This window comes from Labeo rohita, chromosome 5 (assembly GCF_022985175.1).
Source record: "Labeo rohita strain BAU-BD-2019 chromosome 5, IGBB_LRoh.1.0, whole genome shotgun sequence".
NCBI lineage: Eukaryota > Metazoa > Chordata > Actinopteri > Cypriniformes > Cyprinidae > Labeo > Labeo rohita.
The window spans coordinates 33642488-33658246 of NC_066873.1; the positions used below are offsets into that span (position 1 = coordinate 33642488).

A 15759-nucleotide genomic window follows, 5' to 3' on the forward strand; every position below is an offset into this window, starting at 1 on the left:
TCGTTGTTGCGTCACACCCACAGAGGCCGCTCCCACAATAGTTGATTGACATCAGCGTCTTACCTCAGATCAGTTGTAACAGTCCGACCTCCATGTTTTGCAGAGCCCGATTTTGGCAAGGAAAAAAGGGTGTTGTTTTACACTACCATTGAGAATTTTTAACCAAAGTATATTATAGACTTTTCATTAAGACCCTAAATAGTCATATCAACTTGTGGAAAATGGGCATCCAATGACCCCTTTAATATTGTTTCCTATGCAATGACATTAGCCAATCACAACAGTCAAGCCTTAAAGGACCTGCCCCTTAAAACAGGTAATTTTACACAGAGGGTCAGAATAAGGGTTGAAAATAATACATTTTCCACATATGTATTTGTTTTTTTGTGCAAACAACTGTATTAACATAATTAGTAAACCTCATGGAACATATTAAAATAATAATTTTAAAAAATCCATGTCATGACCCCTTGCATACTTGAAACCTGAGGGCAATGTCGCACAGAAAGTACAAAACTCATAGAAGACTCATATAAGTAATAACTTACATGGCATTGGCACGACAAAGGCATCCAGCAATCGCTGTAGCCATCGCTATGGTTTATGTGTGTTTTTCAAGTCATTTCCAGGTAATAAAGTATCTGAATAATGCAGTCCTAACTGACATTTTTTTGCAGTAGCCTATATAAACTATAAAATGTATTTTTGCCTTATTCTGTGATAAAAATGGAAAAAAGTGTAGTATACACACTATAGGTATGACAGTGTTATTTACAAAAAAATCTGTCACAACATCTTTTTATTACCACATAATTTGTTCACCATTCCATATAGCATTTGAGGCAGTATACATCAGAGGAACAATGAAAAGGTGTCGCTGTCTCTGTGATATTAAATAACTAATAGCACAATCAGTCTAGTTTTTTTTACCCTGTAATTTGCAGCATATTGTGTTTCCTCTTTCAAGGGTTTTGACATACTTTTATCTCCACAATGATATGTCTAATGAAGGACTTAAAAATGAGGTTAATAAGGAGTCGAACCACCACTGTGAAGGACAGAGTGCCGAGCTGCGTTTGAAGAGAGTGTGTGTGTGCATTAATACCAGATAATCTGAACTTCACACCGTGTTTTAAGATCAAGTCAGTGGCAGCTAAGTGGGTGGATCTCAATTTAATTCTTTTCTTCAGCACTCTTGAAGTGCCTAAAGCTTTAACACATCCATTATTCCTTCCCTTGCACTGCAGAATATTTCTTTTTTTAAGAAGGGCTGCTTCATCTCAAACTCATAAACAGTTTAGAATTGTTCAGTGCTATTTGTCTGAATGACTTACAACCACCATATCAGTCTGGTTTGGTCGGCCAAGATCTCAGATGTTTGACATTTACGCAATATTTAAGTAGTTTTTCATAGACTACCTGTAAGTGACGACATAGTTGGTGGTCGGCCAGCCAATCACAAATGAGTTCTTGGAGGTGAGCTTCCTGTCTGTGATGCAATGAACACAGGATGCCAGCCATATGTCCGAGAGGCTAACACGAGCCTTCAGCTTTAGATACAGAGACCTGTAACATGCAACACACACAATGCAAACACATGGAAGTCTTTGAGAGATAGATGTCTTACATATCGAACATAATACATATATTCACACCCAATGAAATGTTAACATACTTAGTTTTGGCGATGATGAGCGAATCTGAGAAAAGCAGCAGAAGCCTCTCTCTTGACTGCAAGCCGATGGTAAGGTGAGCGTGGGCTTCCATCAACAGCACTGCATTTTGGGATACATTGCATGCCCCATACTCATCACTGCAAAAGAGTGAACAGGTTAATATTGTATTAAGGAAGATTTAATTTTCATACAGAAATGCCAAAAGTAACCATATTATATACCAAAGATAAGTAATTAGATTTTTTATTCTACTGACATCCCTTGATTTTAACAGTAAAAACAAATCTGTATATAGTTTTGCTGAAAAAAAGTCCTCACATTCCTTGTAACATATGCCTTCAAAAACAGTTGAGTACTAGCATGTGTGCTACATTTTCTCCTCGCTGCTTTCAGCTTGCATTGAAAAATAAAAACTCACTCATAAGTCATATAACTTTGCTCTAAGGCACTATTGAAATACATGATTCTGATCATTTTATAATGTTGTCTTCTAATGTTTTCCACAAAAATCTTCATTTTCTACCATAACTCCACCAGATAGGCTCCGCAAACAAAAAACGTCATCACTGTTTGCAAACACCGAATTAACATCGGAATTCAGTCAGCGAGCGCACCCACTCAACAAAACTGAGGGTTGGTTGTAAATGTATGTACTGATGTGTTAAGTTTGTTAAATTTTACATTCGTTAAATGCTGTCCTTCCGCTAAAAAAATAGTTCCTGGCAGCAACAGTAAACGGCAAGAGAATGTTACGATATGCCTCATCTTGTGGAGCTCGAATATGAACAGAGAAAAGAAACTCTTCTCATCTGCTGTGTCATTTATTTTTTAACACCATATTTGATATTTTCTTACACACATTCATTTGCTTATCTCTTTGCATGAGAAAACGTCTGTTTCTCCCACATGAGATGACTTTCTTTAATGGGGGAAGGGCGTGGTCTCTAAACTAAAGATGAATGATGCAACACATTGCCAACAGGGGTTACTCATACTTCATTAAATAAATAACAGATCCACTGGGTAAAGTAGAAAAAAAAAACACTGCTGCTGACCAATCAGAACCAAGTACTGGAACTAACCGTTTTATAATAATAAATAAAACATGTAATTTGTTAACGGAATGTTTTGTTCAGTTTGCCCTTGTATAGAACATACATATTCTAGTATGTTGGCAACGGCTACACATCTCTCCATCTACATACAAATATTGCATTTCCCATGAAACTGGATTAAAACAAACTACAGAATCCTAATAATAATGTCTGCAAATTTTATACATTCCTTGATAATCACAAATATTGATTAAATACTTTCCATCCTAAACAGCTTAAATGTAAAAAAAAAAAAAAAAAAAAAAGTTTACATGAGCCAAGGTTTACTCGATGCAGAAAAGCTGAAATATGCACATAGACACATTCAGTAATGTTTTTTGATGTTGATGTTTTCGCTGAAGGTTGAAGTCTCCTCATGGAACCTATGTACTTGATCGTCACGACAACAGGCTGAATATTACATTAGTGAAGAAAACACCTGTTCCTGTGTTGCTGTTCCTATTTAAGTTTCAAGTAATCCTGTATCTTCTATTGCAAGAAAAACATAAGATGACTGAATTATCAACCATCAATATAAAAACTTATCCTACTGTCAAACACAAGTCTGTCTTATAAAGTATGATATATCTGGAGAAATGTTACCATATAAATGTAAATATTTATTCTGTGCAGTTTCTATAAGTCAATTTTGTAACTACAATGGTATAAACACTCCAACAAAACACAATTTTTTTTCTTCGGATGCCTGTTTTTATTGCCGCAATTTTCTCGTATGCTTTTCTCTGTAAACCTGCAGCCCAGTAACTTCATGACAAACATTTCCCCTGATGCTGCATCCTATCGTTCATAAATGTTATGATTCAGCCTGGATCATATTACCACTGGCATGAATTTCAGGCAGATTTACTTTGAATGATGTGTTGATTGCAGCTACAGCTACATACGCTAAACCTGCAGAATCATGCTGCATATTTCTAACTTATCTATGCTTTTTCAGAAAATTCAGATTCCAAACTAATAGATTTCTGACACTAGATACACACAAGTAGTTAAAAATGAATAGATTTCTTCTTTGTGTTGTATTTAGTGTTCATTTTGTCTTGGCATCTTGCCTCTCTCTCTTCTTGCTTGTAATGTGAATGACGCACGTTGCCAGCTTTCTTGTTATGTGTGTGTGTGTCTGTTGTTGCATTCCTGCCTATATAAGGCAGAGTGTGTTCTCTAGCCAATACCAAGGGATTGGTCAGATATAAGCAGGCAGTGCAAGTGTGCAAGTGTTTGTGGTTGTTTGTGAGCATGCTGACCATGTGGGAAAAAAATAGTATTTTTGTTTTGGTTTCCACAAATATATCTGCATATACTTAAAAAAAAAAGATAAATTTACTTTAGAAACAAATTTGTGTTAAGATAATAAGACCTATTTGGGAATAAACCTCACTAGATTTTGTTAGATTAATTCTTAAAGGAGAAGTCCACTTCCAAAACAAAAATTCACATATAATGTGCCCACCCCCCCTTGTCATCCAAGATGTTCATGTCTTTCTTTCTTCAGTTGTAAAGAAATTATGTTTTTTTAGGAAAATATTTCAGGATTTTTCTCCATATAATGGACTGATATGGTGTCCTGATTTTGAACTTCCAAAATGCAGTTTTAAATGCTGCTTCAAACAATCCCAAATGCGGTTGTAAACAAGGTTGTAAACAAGTCCAGCCGAGGAAGAAGGGTCTTATCTAGCGAAACTATCAGTTATTTTCATTAAAAAATACAATTTAAATATTTTTTAATCTCAAACGCTCAATTTGTCTCGCTCTCCCTGAACTCCCTCAACTTCAAAAATCATTCAAAATCATCCTACATCGCTGCAGAAGTACCGACCCAGTCTTGCAAGGTGAACATGCAAAGATCATCAAACACCCTTAACAAAAAAGGTAAAACAGCGATATATGACGATTTTGAAGTACATCATATGTGAATCTTTATTTTGGAAGTGGATTTCTCCTTTAAAAAAATAAAAATATGTGCCAACTTGCCAAAATAAACGTAATATATCCTCTGGCTCTGATATTTTAGCACTTTTGCTTTACAAGAAAATGTATCATGTAAGCATGTGCAAATATAAATATACATATAAAAGGGGTAGAAAAAAAGCAAATTCTGTAATTATTTACTCACCCACATGTTGTTCCAAACCTGATATAGTTACCATACCAAAACAGCTTGGTTATCAATGTTCTTCAAAATATTTTATTTTATTTTGTGTTGTGTAGGCCTTTCTTTCTTCTCTGGAACACAAAAGAAAATATTTTGAAGAATGTAGGTAACCAGACTGTTTTGGTTAACACTGACCGCCACTGAATGGATTTAAAGAAATATTTTATGTTCCACAGAACAAAGTAAGCCATACAGGTGAGTAAATGACAACAGTTTTGGGTGAACTATCAAGAAAATATTCTTTGCAGTAACGGGAGAGAAAAAAATATTGCTCTACACTTATAAAAAAAATATATATATATATTTGAGACTTTATAGGTTAGGCATATGTGCAGCCGGTTTTCACCAAGGTCAAAAATATTTCTTACTCCATCAATTTTTGTGATATGAAGTTCTTTTTGAAAGAGCCCTGCAATCAAGAAGTGCCAAGGAAGTAATTATGTTTGATTTAACAAAGCTCTGACACACATAGATCAGATATTCTGTGAGGAAAAGAGGGCCAAAAGTGGCCTTTTATGATTTTCTTCTTGGAATCAGTTAAAGGGTGAAGGAGGAACCAGTGCCACAGGAAAAGAATAATGAGATGTGTGTGGTGGGGGGGGGATGAGAAAATAAAAGAATATTACATTCACATTTCTATTTAATTTAAAGATTTTGCATTCAATATCAATTAAAAACGCACATTGTAAAAATAACTCAAGCCAGTATGTGTGTGTGCTTGAATTTACCTTTGTCTGGTTTTGCTGAAAGCTTTAATAACAGCGGTTTTTCTTCTTGGAATTGTGGACTTCATTTTCTACGAATTAAATACACAAACATTTGCACACCAGTTACACACATCACAAAATCATCTAGCCCACATATACCAGCTGCAACCAAATTATTCAATGAATGAAAAAAAAAAAAAAACCTAAAACAAATGTGAATTTAGTTAGTAACTATAGCAACCATCTGTGGAGCGAGAGAAGAAACTATACACGCCTTTCAGATAATCTCCCTTCTTCCTATGACATCTGGAGTGAACGCTTCACTGACCTTTCAAAAAGAAGAGGCGGTAAGGGCCTGTCACCCTTTGTTTATTAAAAAAAAAAAGAAATAACACACAATATTAATCTATTATTCTGGTGGGCACATGAAAACATTCCCATTCTGAGCTGCCAAAAGAAATTCTTTCATCATTTCAAACAAGGATCCTAATAGAATCAATAAAGATTTCCACAAGGAATTAAATCATATATTACACAAAGGCCCCACATAGCATTAGCTCATATTTTTCAATAAGAAAAGATTTCCCAAGTTTCCTATTTCATGCATGTTAATCTAAATGTGTTGAGTCCGTATCAGATACGGTAGCCCAGTAAGCACACACACATATCACAAAGACATCTGTTAAAGATCTGGAAAGCACTGCAGTCTAATTGTGGCAGGGAACATGTGGAGACATAATGCAGAAGAGCAGATGCTCATAAAAGAAAAAAAGTCACATCGCAAAACGCATCAAGCAGATGCCTCTGCAGCATGTACATGTGATATCATGACACATGGAAAAACATGCACAGAACAAACCACGTGAAGCTTTTTTCACAAAACGAACAGGATTCACAGCAGATGTATTTCTCACCTTGGTTTAAAGCTATTATATCTAAGAAAATTGGTGGCTAATAACCCAACTGAGAGACTGTAGTCAATGTTACGTCAGTGTAAGAGCAGTACTTACTGTAAGGGGGTTATGAAACAGCACAAAGCTTTATGTAAGTACCTTCTGTCTTTAAACTCTTGCGAAAATCTTTTTAAACTCCAAAATTCAAATGAAAATATTTTGAATTAATTGTGAACGTTATTACCCTGATGACACAAATCAGTGTGCTGAAACTCAGCCTTGTAGATATCACATCATAAAGCAGGTGCTCAACTATATGTAGAGGAAGTTCAATTCAAAATGTGCAATGCTTACTCTACAAGCTTTAATGAAACTTCATACCCTAATCATTAACATCCCATCATTGACCTCCAACCTAAAAAACAACAGCGTTAGCAAACATTCAAAAATTGTATTAATACCACTTATTAATTTAATTTCTTTCACTCTTAGATCAAAATGTCTTTTTAACAGCATTTCTGTGTGCCTGGACTAAATTCTAATCCATTCAGTTTTTGAATTTGATGAAAATGGCTTTTTCTAAAGAATGAATGCTTTTAATGATGTCCATGTAATGCACTACATATATTGCATGTGTGTGTGTGTGTCTGTGTTCGCAGCCATCAAATCCAGCCATGCACTCGCCCTCATAAACACCTTCTGACTTTACACACTCTAATCTAGAGGGCATCCTTATTTTGTCCTGTTCCTTCATCCTCCTCCACTCAACCTGACTACTTTAGCTGGAGGGCCTTTCACTTTCATTTTATTTCATTAAAATGAAGAAGAACCTCTAGTGAATAGCCACAGTAAATGCCAAACAGGCACAAACAGGCACTTCAGAATCACTGCCCTGTCCTCCACATCATATTAAAACACAAACATGAACAGCTTTCACCAAATTAATCTCATCGCTGGACCCAAAAATACTACTGATAATAGACTCGATTTTTTTTTCAACCTTTTTCAATGTGAGTTGTGATCATCTTTGCTGAATGCAGGCCAATTTGTTTTTGAATTGCTGTGCAGCCTTTAAGCAAAACTTCATACTGAAATATGCAGCAATTACTTCCAGGAACCATATTTAGTTTAAAGGCTTCATATTTATGTCCCACTTACCAACAGTGATAATGGGAGCTAAAAGCATGCATTATCACTAAATGCATATCACGGTTAAGAAAAAGTCTGACGTACAGCACACTTACCCTCAGTTTGAGGTCCAATCAAGGACACCTGATGTAAATCAGCTGCTAAACTTAAACACACACACACCTTTTCTTCCACAGGCCTTGTCAGCGGTCCACTTCTGTCAGTGCCGTTTGAGACCCTCTGATGTGGACTCATTTTCACCCATCTCCCTCAATCATCCTCGGCAGGGCTTTTCTAGATCTTCTCATTCACAGAAAACAAAAAACATGCATCAATTCCCGTAAAGGAAAGTATATCGGATTGCCTTTGAGAATTTGATTCTTATTTTCAATCATAAAGGGGTTTGATTTTGTCACCCTGATGAGAAGTTGTCTGAATCTTGGTGTGAGCAACTTTACCCACCCAACCCATCTCCCGTCCCCCCACAACTTTTTCTTTTCTCTTTAATTTTCATTACTGTCCTCTTCCTTTCGCCCTCCCTCCTTGGCAAGGCTTTCTCATTTCTTTCCCTGTTTTTCTTTCTCTCTCTGTCCCGTTTCCCTCACACACATTCTTTCTGTCTCACTCTCTCTCTAAATATGGACATGGAGGTTCGGTGTTCTACATTCACTGAAGTTCCAAGGCCCCCCACTGGATGTTATTGTCACTACAAAAACTATTAAAATTGAGTTCAGCTTTGCAATCAGCAGCAATTCAGTATTTTAAAGGCTGCTTTGAAACAGCTCATGATGACCACAATAATAGTCCAGCTTAGCATTGATCATTCATTGCAGAGCTAATGGCCACAATTTAAGCGCAGTTTACGACCAAACTGGTGAAAAAAATTCCAGCAAATATAAGGTAAATTGGCCAGCTTCTGAACTAATATATTAAGCAGCAACTAAATTTAGATGAAAGTCAGAAAAAATAACAGAACAGCCTTTTCAAAAAGCTTTAGAAAGTTTTAATTCAGAAGTGGTAAGATCTGCAGATGAAGCTCTGCCCACCGGTGCGAGTCGTGACAAAAGTCTGAGTCACTCCAGAGGTTTTATCAGATTGCCACCATCTTCTCATTTCTTCCCTCACAAGATACAGTGCTTTATCAGCACTTATACAAAGACAGAGCCAAAATATACCCTTTCAATAGATAGATACATTTGAATTTGTAAGATATCAATTGTTATTACATTTGAGTAGCTCAAAGTAGTACTTAAAAATATACATTTCATTGCATTACGTCGTTGCCGATTCACCACCTCGGTTGTAAACCGTCGTCCATTAGTGAGTCCACGTATACATCGTTACCACACCTCAAATATTATTCAAATATTGTATTTAAAGATATTCATCAGGTTTTTCTCCTTAAAGGCTCTTGTATGTAAGAAACATTTCTTACGCATCTCACCCAACACATCCGTTGCAAAAACGTAGGAGGCTTGAGGCTTGAGCTGTTGATAGCACACTAATGCAGTCAGTGATAACTATTGACTGCATAAGTCTGTTATTAGAGAGAAAGAGACAGAGAGCGTGATTAAGTGTGACTAAATTACCTGAGTCCCTGCATCTCTCAGTGTTCGTTTCTACTAACTAGCGTTAATTCAAGCGTTAAGTCTGACGTCACGCGTCACCTCTTTTGTGACTTCCGGGTCCAAACGCAGATGACAGGAGAAAACAACAAATGGGACTAATTACACATTCACAATACAGTGATATAATACTACCCAAAATGTAATCCTACCCTTTATTTCATCAGATTTGTAAGGCAAATAATTTATAAACCTACCCAAACACAGAAGAATTACATCATTATCTTTCTGAATTGACTAATTGTTAATCGATATTTCAAAATAAAATCTAAACCCTCACTCTGGGTTTACAAGTTCTGATGTCTAACGTTACATATTAAAGAAATTACAAAGGCTGTAGCTTTTCTATAATAAAGAAATTGCCAAATATTACCGATTAAGTGGACATTTGAATTAAATGTTATTTAGTCATGCTGTAAAGTGTAAAAACAATGGTCAGGCCGCCAGCACCCCCCCTTTGCAGTATTTTGTACATTAGTTGTATTGTGTATAATACATTATCTAGTTTTGTTCAAAGTATGATTTCTTGCTTTTGATACTTTATTTAAACTAATTATTACTGCTTCATTGCTATTATATATGTATTTTAAGTCATTTTAATGGCTATTGTTCACTAAGGTCTATTTTTATTTCTAAAAAAAACAAAAAAAAAAAAATCTGATTATTCGATTAATCGTCAGAATAATCGACAGATTACTTAATTACCAAAATAATCATTAGTGACAGCCATAACTATGTGTCTGTGTTTGGGAGAGAGAGGGGGAAAAATACAGTATTATTTCCGTACATAATAAAACGTAATTTTGTGCCAAAAACATGAAAATAATTTGGTAGTTTTTTTCCCTATTTTTTTTTTTTTTTTACCTTTTTTGTTGTTTGGTCAGTGTCATTGTGTTTTTTTTGTTTGTTTGTTGGTTTGTTTGTTTTGATGTTGTAGGCTGTGAGAACCTTTGAAATAACTGAAATCGTTCAGCGAAACTGATACGGACATATAATGCGGTCAAGAACTAAGTTCGCCATGCGTCTCCCTGAAAATAATTGCACACATTAGAACGTTCATCAGCCAATCAGATTCAAGCATTCAACAGCGCCATAGTATAAACAAATATATTAAGTAGCATCTGCCAATACATGAGGCTTGACATTTTTCACATTTTTTTGTCTTAAAAGGCCATTAAGAGTTTTTACACGTACAATGTACTGATAATTATAAAATATACATGAAAAAAGAATAAATGAAATGATCATTTTCTCTGTTTTGATATCAAAATATAAACAGACTTTGAATAAAAATATCAAAACACAGACATAAAGGAATTTACATGCAGAGCGAAAATTGGAGTAATAGGGAAAAATCCATTGTGTGCCAATATTTTTGTTCTATCTGAAAGTTGAAAGAAGCCAATTTAATACTCTTTTTCTTTCTTCTGTTCTAAGAGTGTGCTTGTGTGGGTGGTCAAAGACCATACTCTTTGTACGAGTGCAAGGGCTTTAGCACAGCTGGAAGAATTGCCAGTGCTAAAGTTAGAGAATCAAGAGCTTAAATTTCTACACCAGAACGCATTGAGGGCCGAAAGCACTCAACCTGCATAAAGTTCATACTCATTCATACTGCCATTTAAATATAAAGTGCAGCTTTGCAATAAGAAAGTCATGCAGAAGAGGCTGATGAAAACACTTGCCTAAGACACACCGTGAAGTAACAAACCCAACTTCCCCTTTAAGACAAACTGAATATTAGAACTTCCCCTTTAAGAGATGGGCCACAAGTTTAGCTGGTGGAGTGTTGAAATGATGATTGCACACACATTTGATTATTAACAGAGATATCGAAAGCTCACTTACACCCCACATATGGCAACACGTACACAAACATGCACACACAACCTCACAATGAACTACAGAACCCTGCGACTTTGATTACTGTATATTTATAATCAAAGATTAACAAGCAAGAAGAACTTCAACTCTTGTGAACAGTATTTAAATATCATCTAAAAACATACCCAACCACACACGTATACACATTTATAGACATTAATACGTTTATGCACAAATGTAACCAGACTGGACACACAGACTGTAATACACAAAAATATGCATATAGCAACAGACACATTTTGAATATGTTCAACAGAACATAAACTCACGCTTTATGAAAAAAAAATTATATTGATGCTTTGATAGAAGCAGATAAGAACATCTATGTATGCGTGTGAGAGTGTGATATGAGTGTATGTGAGTCATCATGACTACTGTGGTTGTAATGCTCTGCTGATCTATATCTCCATCTAGTCACACTGAAAAGCTGCATTCAAGACCTGATCCAAACCAGAACCAAAACCAACACAAGCAAGACCCCGATCCCTCCGAACCAAGCTTCTGATTAAATATATACCCTAAAGCAACACCCTTTTCTTTCATTTTCTCATGCCTTGTTCTTTTGTGTGTGTGTGTGTGTGTGTGCTATTTTGGCTACTGCAGATAACTGCATGACAAGCAGAAAAAACAGAGAAGAGGTGTCTCTTCAAAGGAAGCATCTTTTTCTTTAGAAGGTGTAACTGAAGTTTCCCTCTCTCTCTCTTTCTTCAAACACACACTGTGAGAATCAGGCCTGAAACGCTGCTGTTGTGACACGCTCTCAGCCGCAGTGTGGAGGGTGGAGGCTGCTGAGTGGTCATGGTTGTGAGTCAGAGATCACTAAACATAAGGTTTCCTGAGCGAATTCATCTGAAATTAATGTACAATTATATACATATTCTGATCCCGTTTCATAGATATAAAATTGAAGGGTATGAGTCACGGCGTATACTTGATTGTACGGTCGCTTTATCATCTGCTGTTTTTCTTAGCATCTGATTTTTTGTGCTGGAAGTCTTACAAAATGAATGTAACTGCAAATTAACATAATTGTCATCTTCCTTCCGACACACAATAACACGCACTGCACACTCCTTCCATTTCCAGAACTGCATTATCATAATTACCATCCTTTGCACTCTCATTATGCTCCTCTTCTTTTTCCTTGTCTTCCAGTGTAAATTTTATGAACAACAACAATGAGAAAACAAAATCAATGAGCAGCATATGTTCATGTGTACAGGAGCCAGGGCTATCGCTTCATAAATCATGTAACCTGGAATGGAGTTTAGCGATGGATCCCCCTTTCCTATGTCAAATGAGTTGGCTCTACAACACAGGACCTTAGAGGAACCTCCTCATCAACACAAACTCAACATGATATTATGCCAAGCAACAGCGGGAGGAAAACAAGGAAAGTTTCAGCATATCTCCATAAGAGATTACGCAAATGTAAACCTAAATTGCTTCGTTAACCCCTGAGACCCCTGAAATACGCTAAACAAAAAAAAAAAATCACAAGCTTATCTGTTTTTGGCACTGTTCTTGTAATTGCAAGCAGCATGAATCTGGCAATTGATATTTTTTGAAGCTTTTGTTTCTCACCCGCATGGTTTCAGCTGCATGAGGCAGACTCATGCTGGTCAATGGACCACTGATGCCGCATGCTGTGCAGTGAGTCATCTATACAAGGACAGCACTGAACAATACCAAACATTGACTTTAATCTCTGACAAATTGTGCGGAAAATATTTTTGTCTATAATTCATGTGAATCTGTACACGCTTACAGCACACATATAAGCGGAGCAACCTCGAGTTAAGTATCTTTCTCAAGGACATCAGAATGACTCATGACCTGTTTTTACTCACCAGTCAATTTGGCTACAATTCAGTTATGGGCCATTTGCAAATGAGATTTAAATGTATTATAAAATGTTATTATGAAAAACGAAATCATATGGAGAGGCCTACCTATTGCAAAATTCTCTATAACTCTTGTAAAACAGCATTTCTTTCATTGTGAACTCCAAATATAGCTCACTTCAAAAAAACATAGGATGTCTGTTGATAAGTAAAGTCACCGTACTAAACTCAGCTTGAAAAATCTTCTTCACTGACATCCATTTAATAAAGCCATCCTGTTCTCACCCCAAACACAGCCATGGCATGCAAAGTGATAGAATATAATTATAATCATAACCCGCCAAACTGGCTGGTAAGTTGATAGTGTAATATGCAACAGTTGATTTTTAGACGCATGTGTCAGGCTGGCGGGTGTTAATTTCAATCCCCAGATACAACAATGATAGCTCATAGCATACAGGGGCAGACACTGTCACTTCCTTTTACATTTGAGGAGACAAAAAGCAATTTAGCTCTGACTTTAACAGCTTGTTTGGGTTTTTAACCAGCCGTATTATAGGGAACGTTCCAAGTTTGACCAGCAGGTCTGTTCCCTTCAATGCATGTACAATGAGCAATTACATTTTCAGAAAAGCACATTGCAATGTGCTAAAATGACAGTAAGTGGCAGGAAGGCACAGCGGGTATAAAGAGCCCAGGATGGCCAAACGCTCAAGCTTGATTAGACTGAACTAGCACACAGCCAGCGACCGGTTCATATTAACTTGACTATTCCAACATCTCTCTAATGATTCAATCATTCTTAATGGGGCAAAAGACTTATCATCAGCCACTGAATTAGCTTTGTATGTCATTGCTATTAACAACAGTGTAAATGTCTTTGCAAAATAAAAACAGTATTTATTTGGTATTCATTTATATTACTTCTGGTGTAATGCAAAATTCATTTTAGGCAGCGGTGAAGTGAACATAGTATATTTTCTTACCAATGCTATTTACACTAAGTGCAAATAGCAATGGATTCTATTTACACTAAGTGCAAATAGCTATAAATTTTATTTATTTAATAATACCGTATTAAGTGTAAATTATAATTTTAATATAAAATATTAAATGGATAATAGATTTGAAAAGGGAGAAAAAAAGTTTGGCAAAAGGCAAATTCTAACTCGGGTCAATCACGTTAAAAACACTACTGCTTGTGCTTTACCATCTACACCAATGGGGCTGATGTTTAACAATCGTCTTTTTAGTGTTTAATACCCCATTTACACATTGGTGGGTGGAGTTGGTGTAAATAGCCTCTGCCAACAAGGCAATCTATTTTCAGTTAGTGTAAATAGACACTCCATTTATTTCATAGACTACTGAACCAATTAATTGTGTGAATTGATCAGGGCCTCGTTTCCCCAAAAGCGTCATAATAAGCCTAAGTAGATTATAAAGACCATTAATGCAAATGGTTTCAGCAAAGGCCAAATTGTTTTCATAATTTTGAATGAATTCAGTAACTCATCTAAAATTTAAATATGTACATAAATTGTACATAAGAGGTTTTTTCAGTGCGCGCACACTGACTGAATTCTTCTCTCTATGTGAATTCTCTCATCATCAACAACAACGAAGTGCAGATGTATGTACCTTCAGAGGTGCAGAAGAGAAATGGCATTACGCGATCTGGTGGGGCCCCTCGGTAGAAATCGGTAAAAAGGGGCTTTACCGTCAGCGATTAAAGGGGCAGGGCCTCGAGGGCCCCATCATCCACTGCTGCCACTTGACACTAAAAACACTAAAATGTAGCTTATAAAGTACAAAGGCAGTCAAACTACAGCCCAACTTGAAGATCCAGTGATACCAAAGAGCTTGATGGCTGACCAGGCCACCTGCCTAATGGGAAGGTCTATGGCTGAAACTGAGCTTAGTCATCAAGTGTTGAGCCATGAAGATAAAAAGTGTGAAAACTCTCACAACACCAGACCTCAGAGCATCCAACATCCCCACTAGAAACTGACACATAACCACATGACAGATGAGCACAAAAACACCAATCGACCACAGGAGCAGTCTGTGAAGAGTTTGCCCACTGCAGCTGGACTCTAAAACACTCAGCACTACTAAACCTTTAACTTTTTCCTGTGTTCTCAAATTGTTTAAAAGGCAGCTGAAGGATGAAAGCTTCTTAATCAGGCTGGCAAAGAATGATGTTCACATTTTTTACAATTTACACTTCAGTAAACCACAATCCATCACTTCGAGCCAGCGACGCTCCAGCAGCAGGCGGGCATGAAGACTCCGCTCAAGCAAAACTCAAATTTAGCTTTTTCGCTTTTTATCCACTGCACTTTAATACAGTAAATGAACCCACATAATGATTAAAAAGTTTTTGTTGAATTGACTTTGAGTTTCAAATGTTTTTTCCATTAGCGAGGGCAACATTTCTATTACAGAGGAGAGAAAAAGGCATGTTTATGTCAAGGAGAGAACTGCTGGGTTGTGTTTGTGTTATTAAGTGCATTAAAGTATAACTGAGTTCCATATCCATCCAGCGGTTTTCAAAGACTGCAGGGTTAATGCCACTAGAAGCTGGCAGACCGGGCTCTCCACGCTCCACATGAGAACCAACATTAGTATCAAGTCACTGTGTTCAGAAGAGGCTTTTAGACTTAATGGTGCCCACATTTATTCATCTGATCAGAATTCCAGAGTGATCTATAATAACGTGCTAGTTACCACTTTCC

General features: G+C 36.5%; 1 protein-coding gene across 3 annotated transcripts in view; it reads right to left on the minus strand.

Moving 5' to 3' along the window:
* Nucleotides 1-9367, minus strand: part of arhgap20b (Rho GTPase activating protein 20b) — a 56488-nt gene extending 47121 nt beyond the window's left edge. The window contains exons 1-5 of one of the 3 annotated variants that reach the window (XM_051110164.1): nucleotides 9261-9367; nucleotides 7855-7971; nucleotides 5672-5739; nucleotides 1676-1813; nucleotides 1420-1566 (exon numbers count right to left, since the gene is read on the minus strand). In XM_051110164.1, the coding sequence (XP_050966121.1) occupies nucleotides 1420-1566; nucleotides 1676-1813; nucleotides 5672-5739; nucleotides 7855-7926 (425 nt within the window). In that variant the 5' untranslated portion in view covers nucleotides 7927-7971; nucleotides 9261-9367. Of the gene's footprint in view, nucleotides 1-1419; nucleotides 1567-1675; nucleotides 1814-5671; nucleotides 5740-7854; nucleotides 7972-8087; nucleotides 8185-9115; nucleotides 9179-9260 lie in introns of those variants that run through there. The other 2 variants (XM_051110165.1, XM_051110163.1) reach the window with 2 other exon arrangements.
* Nucleotides 9368-15759: the final 6392 nt, after the last annotated feature.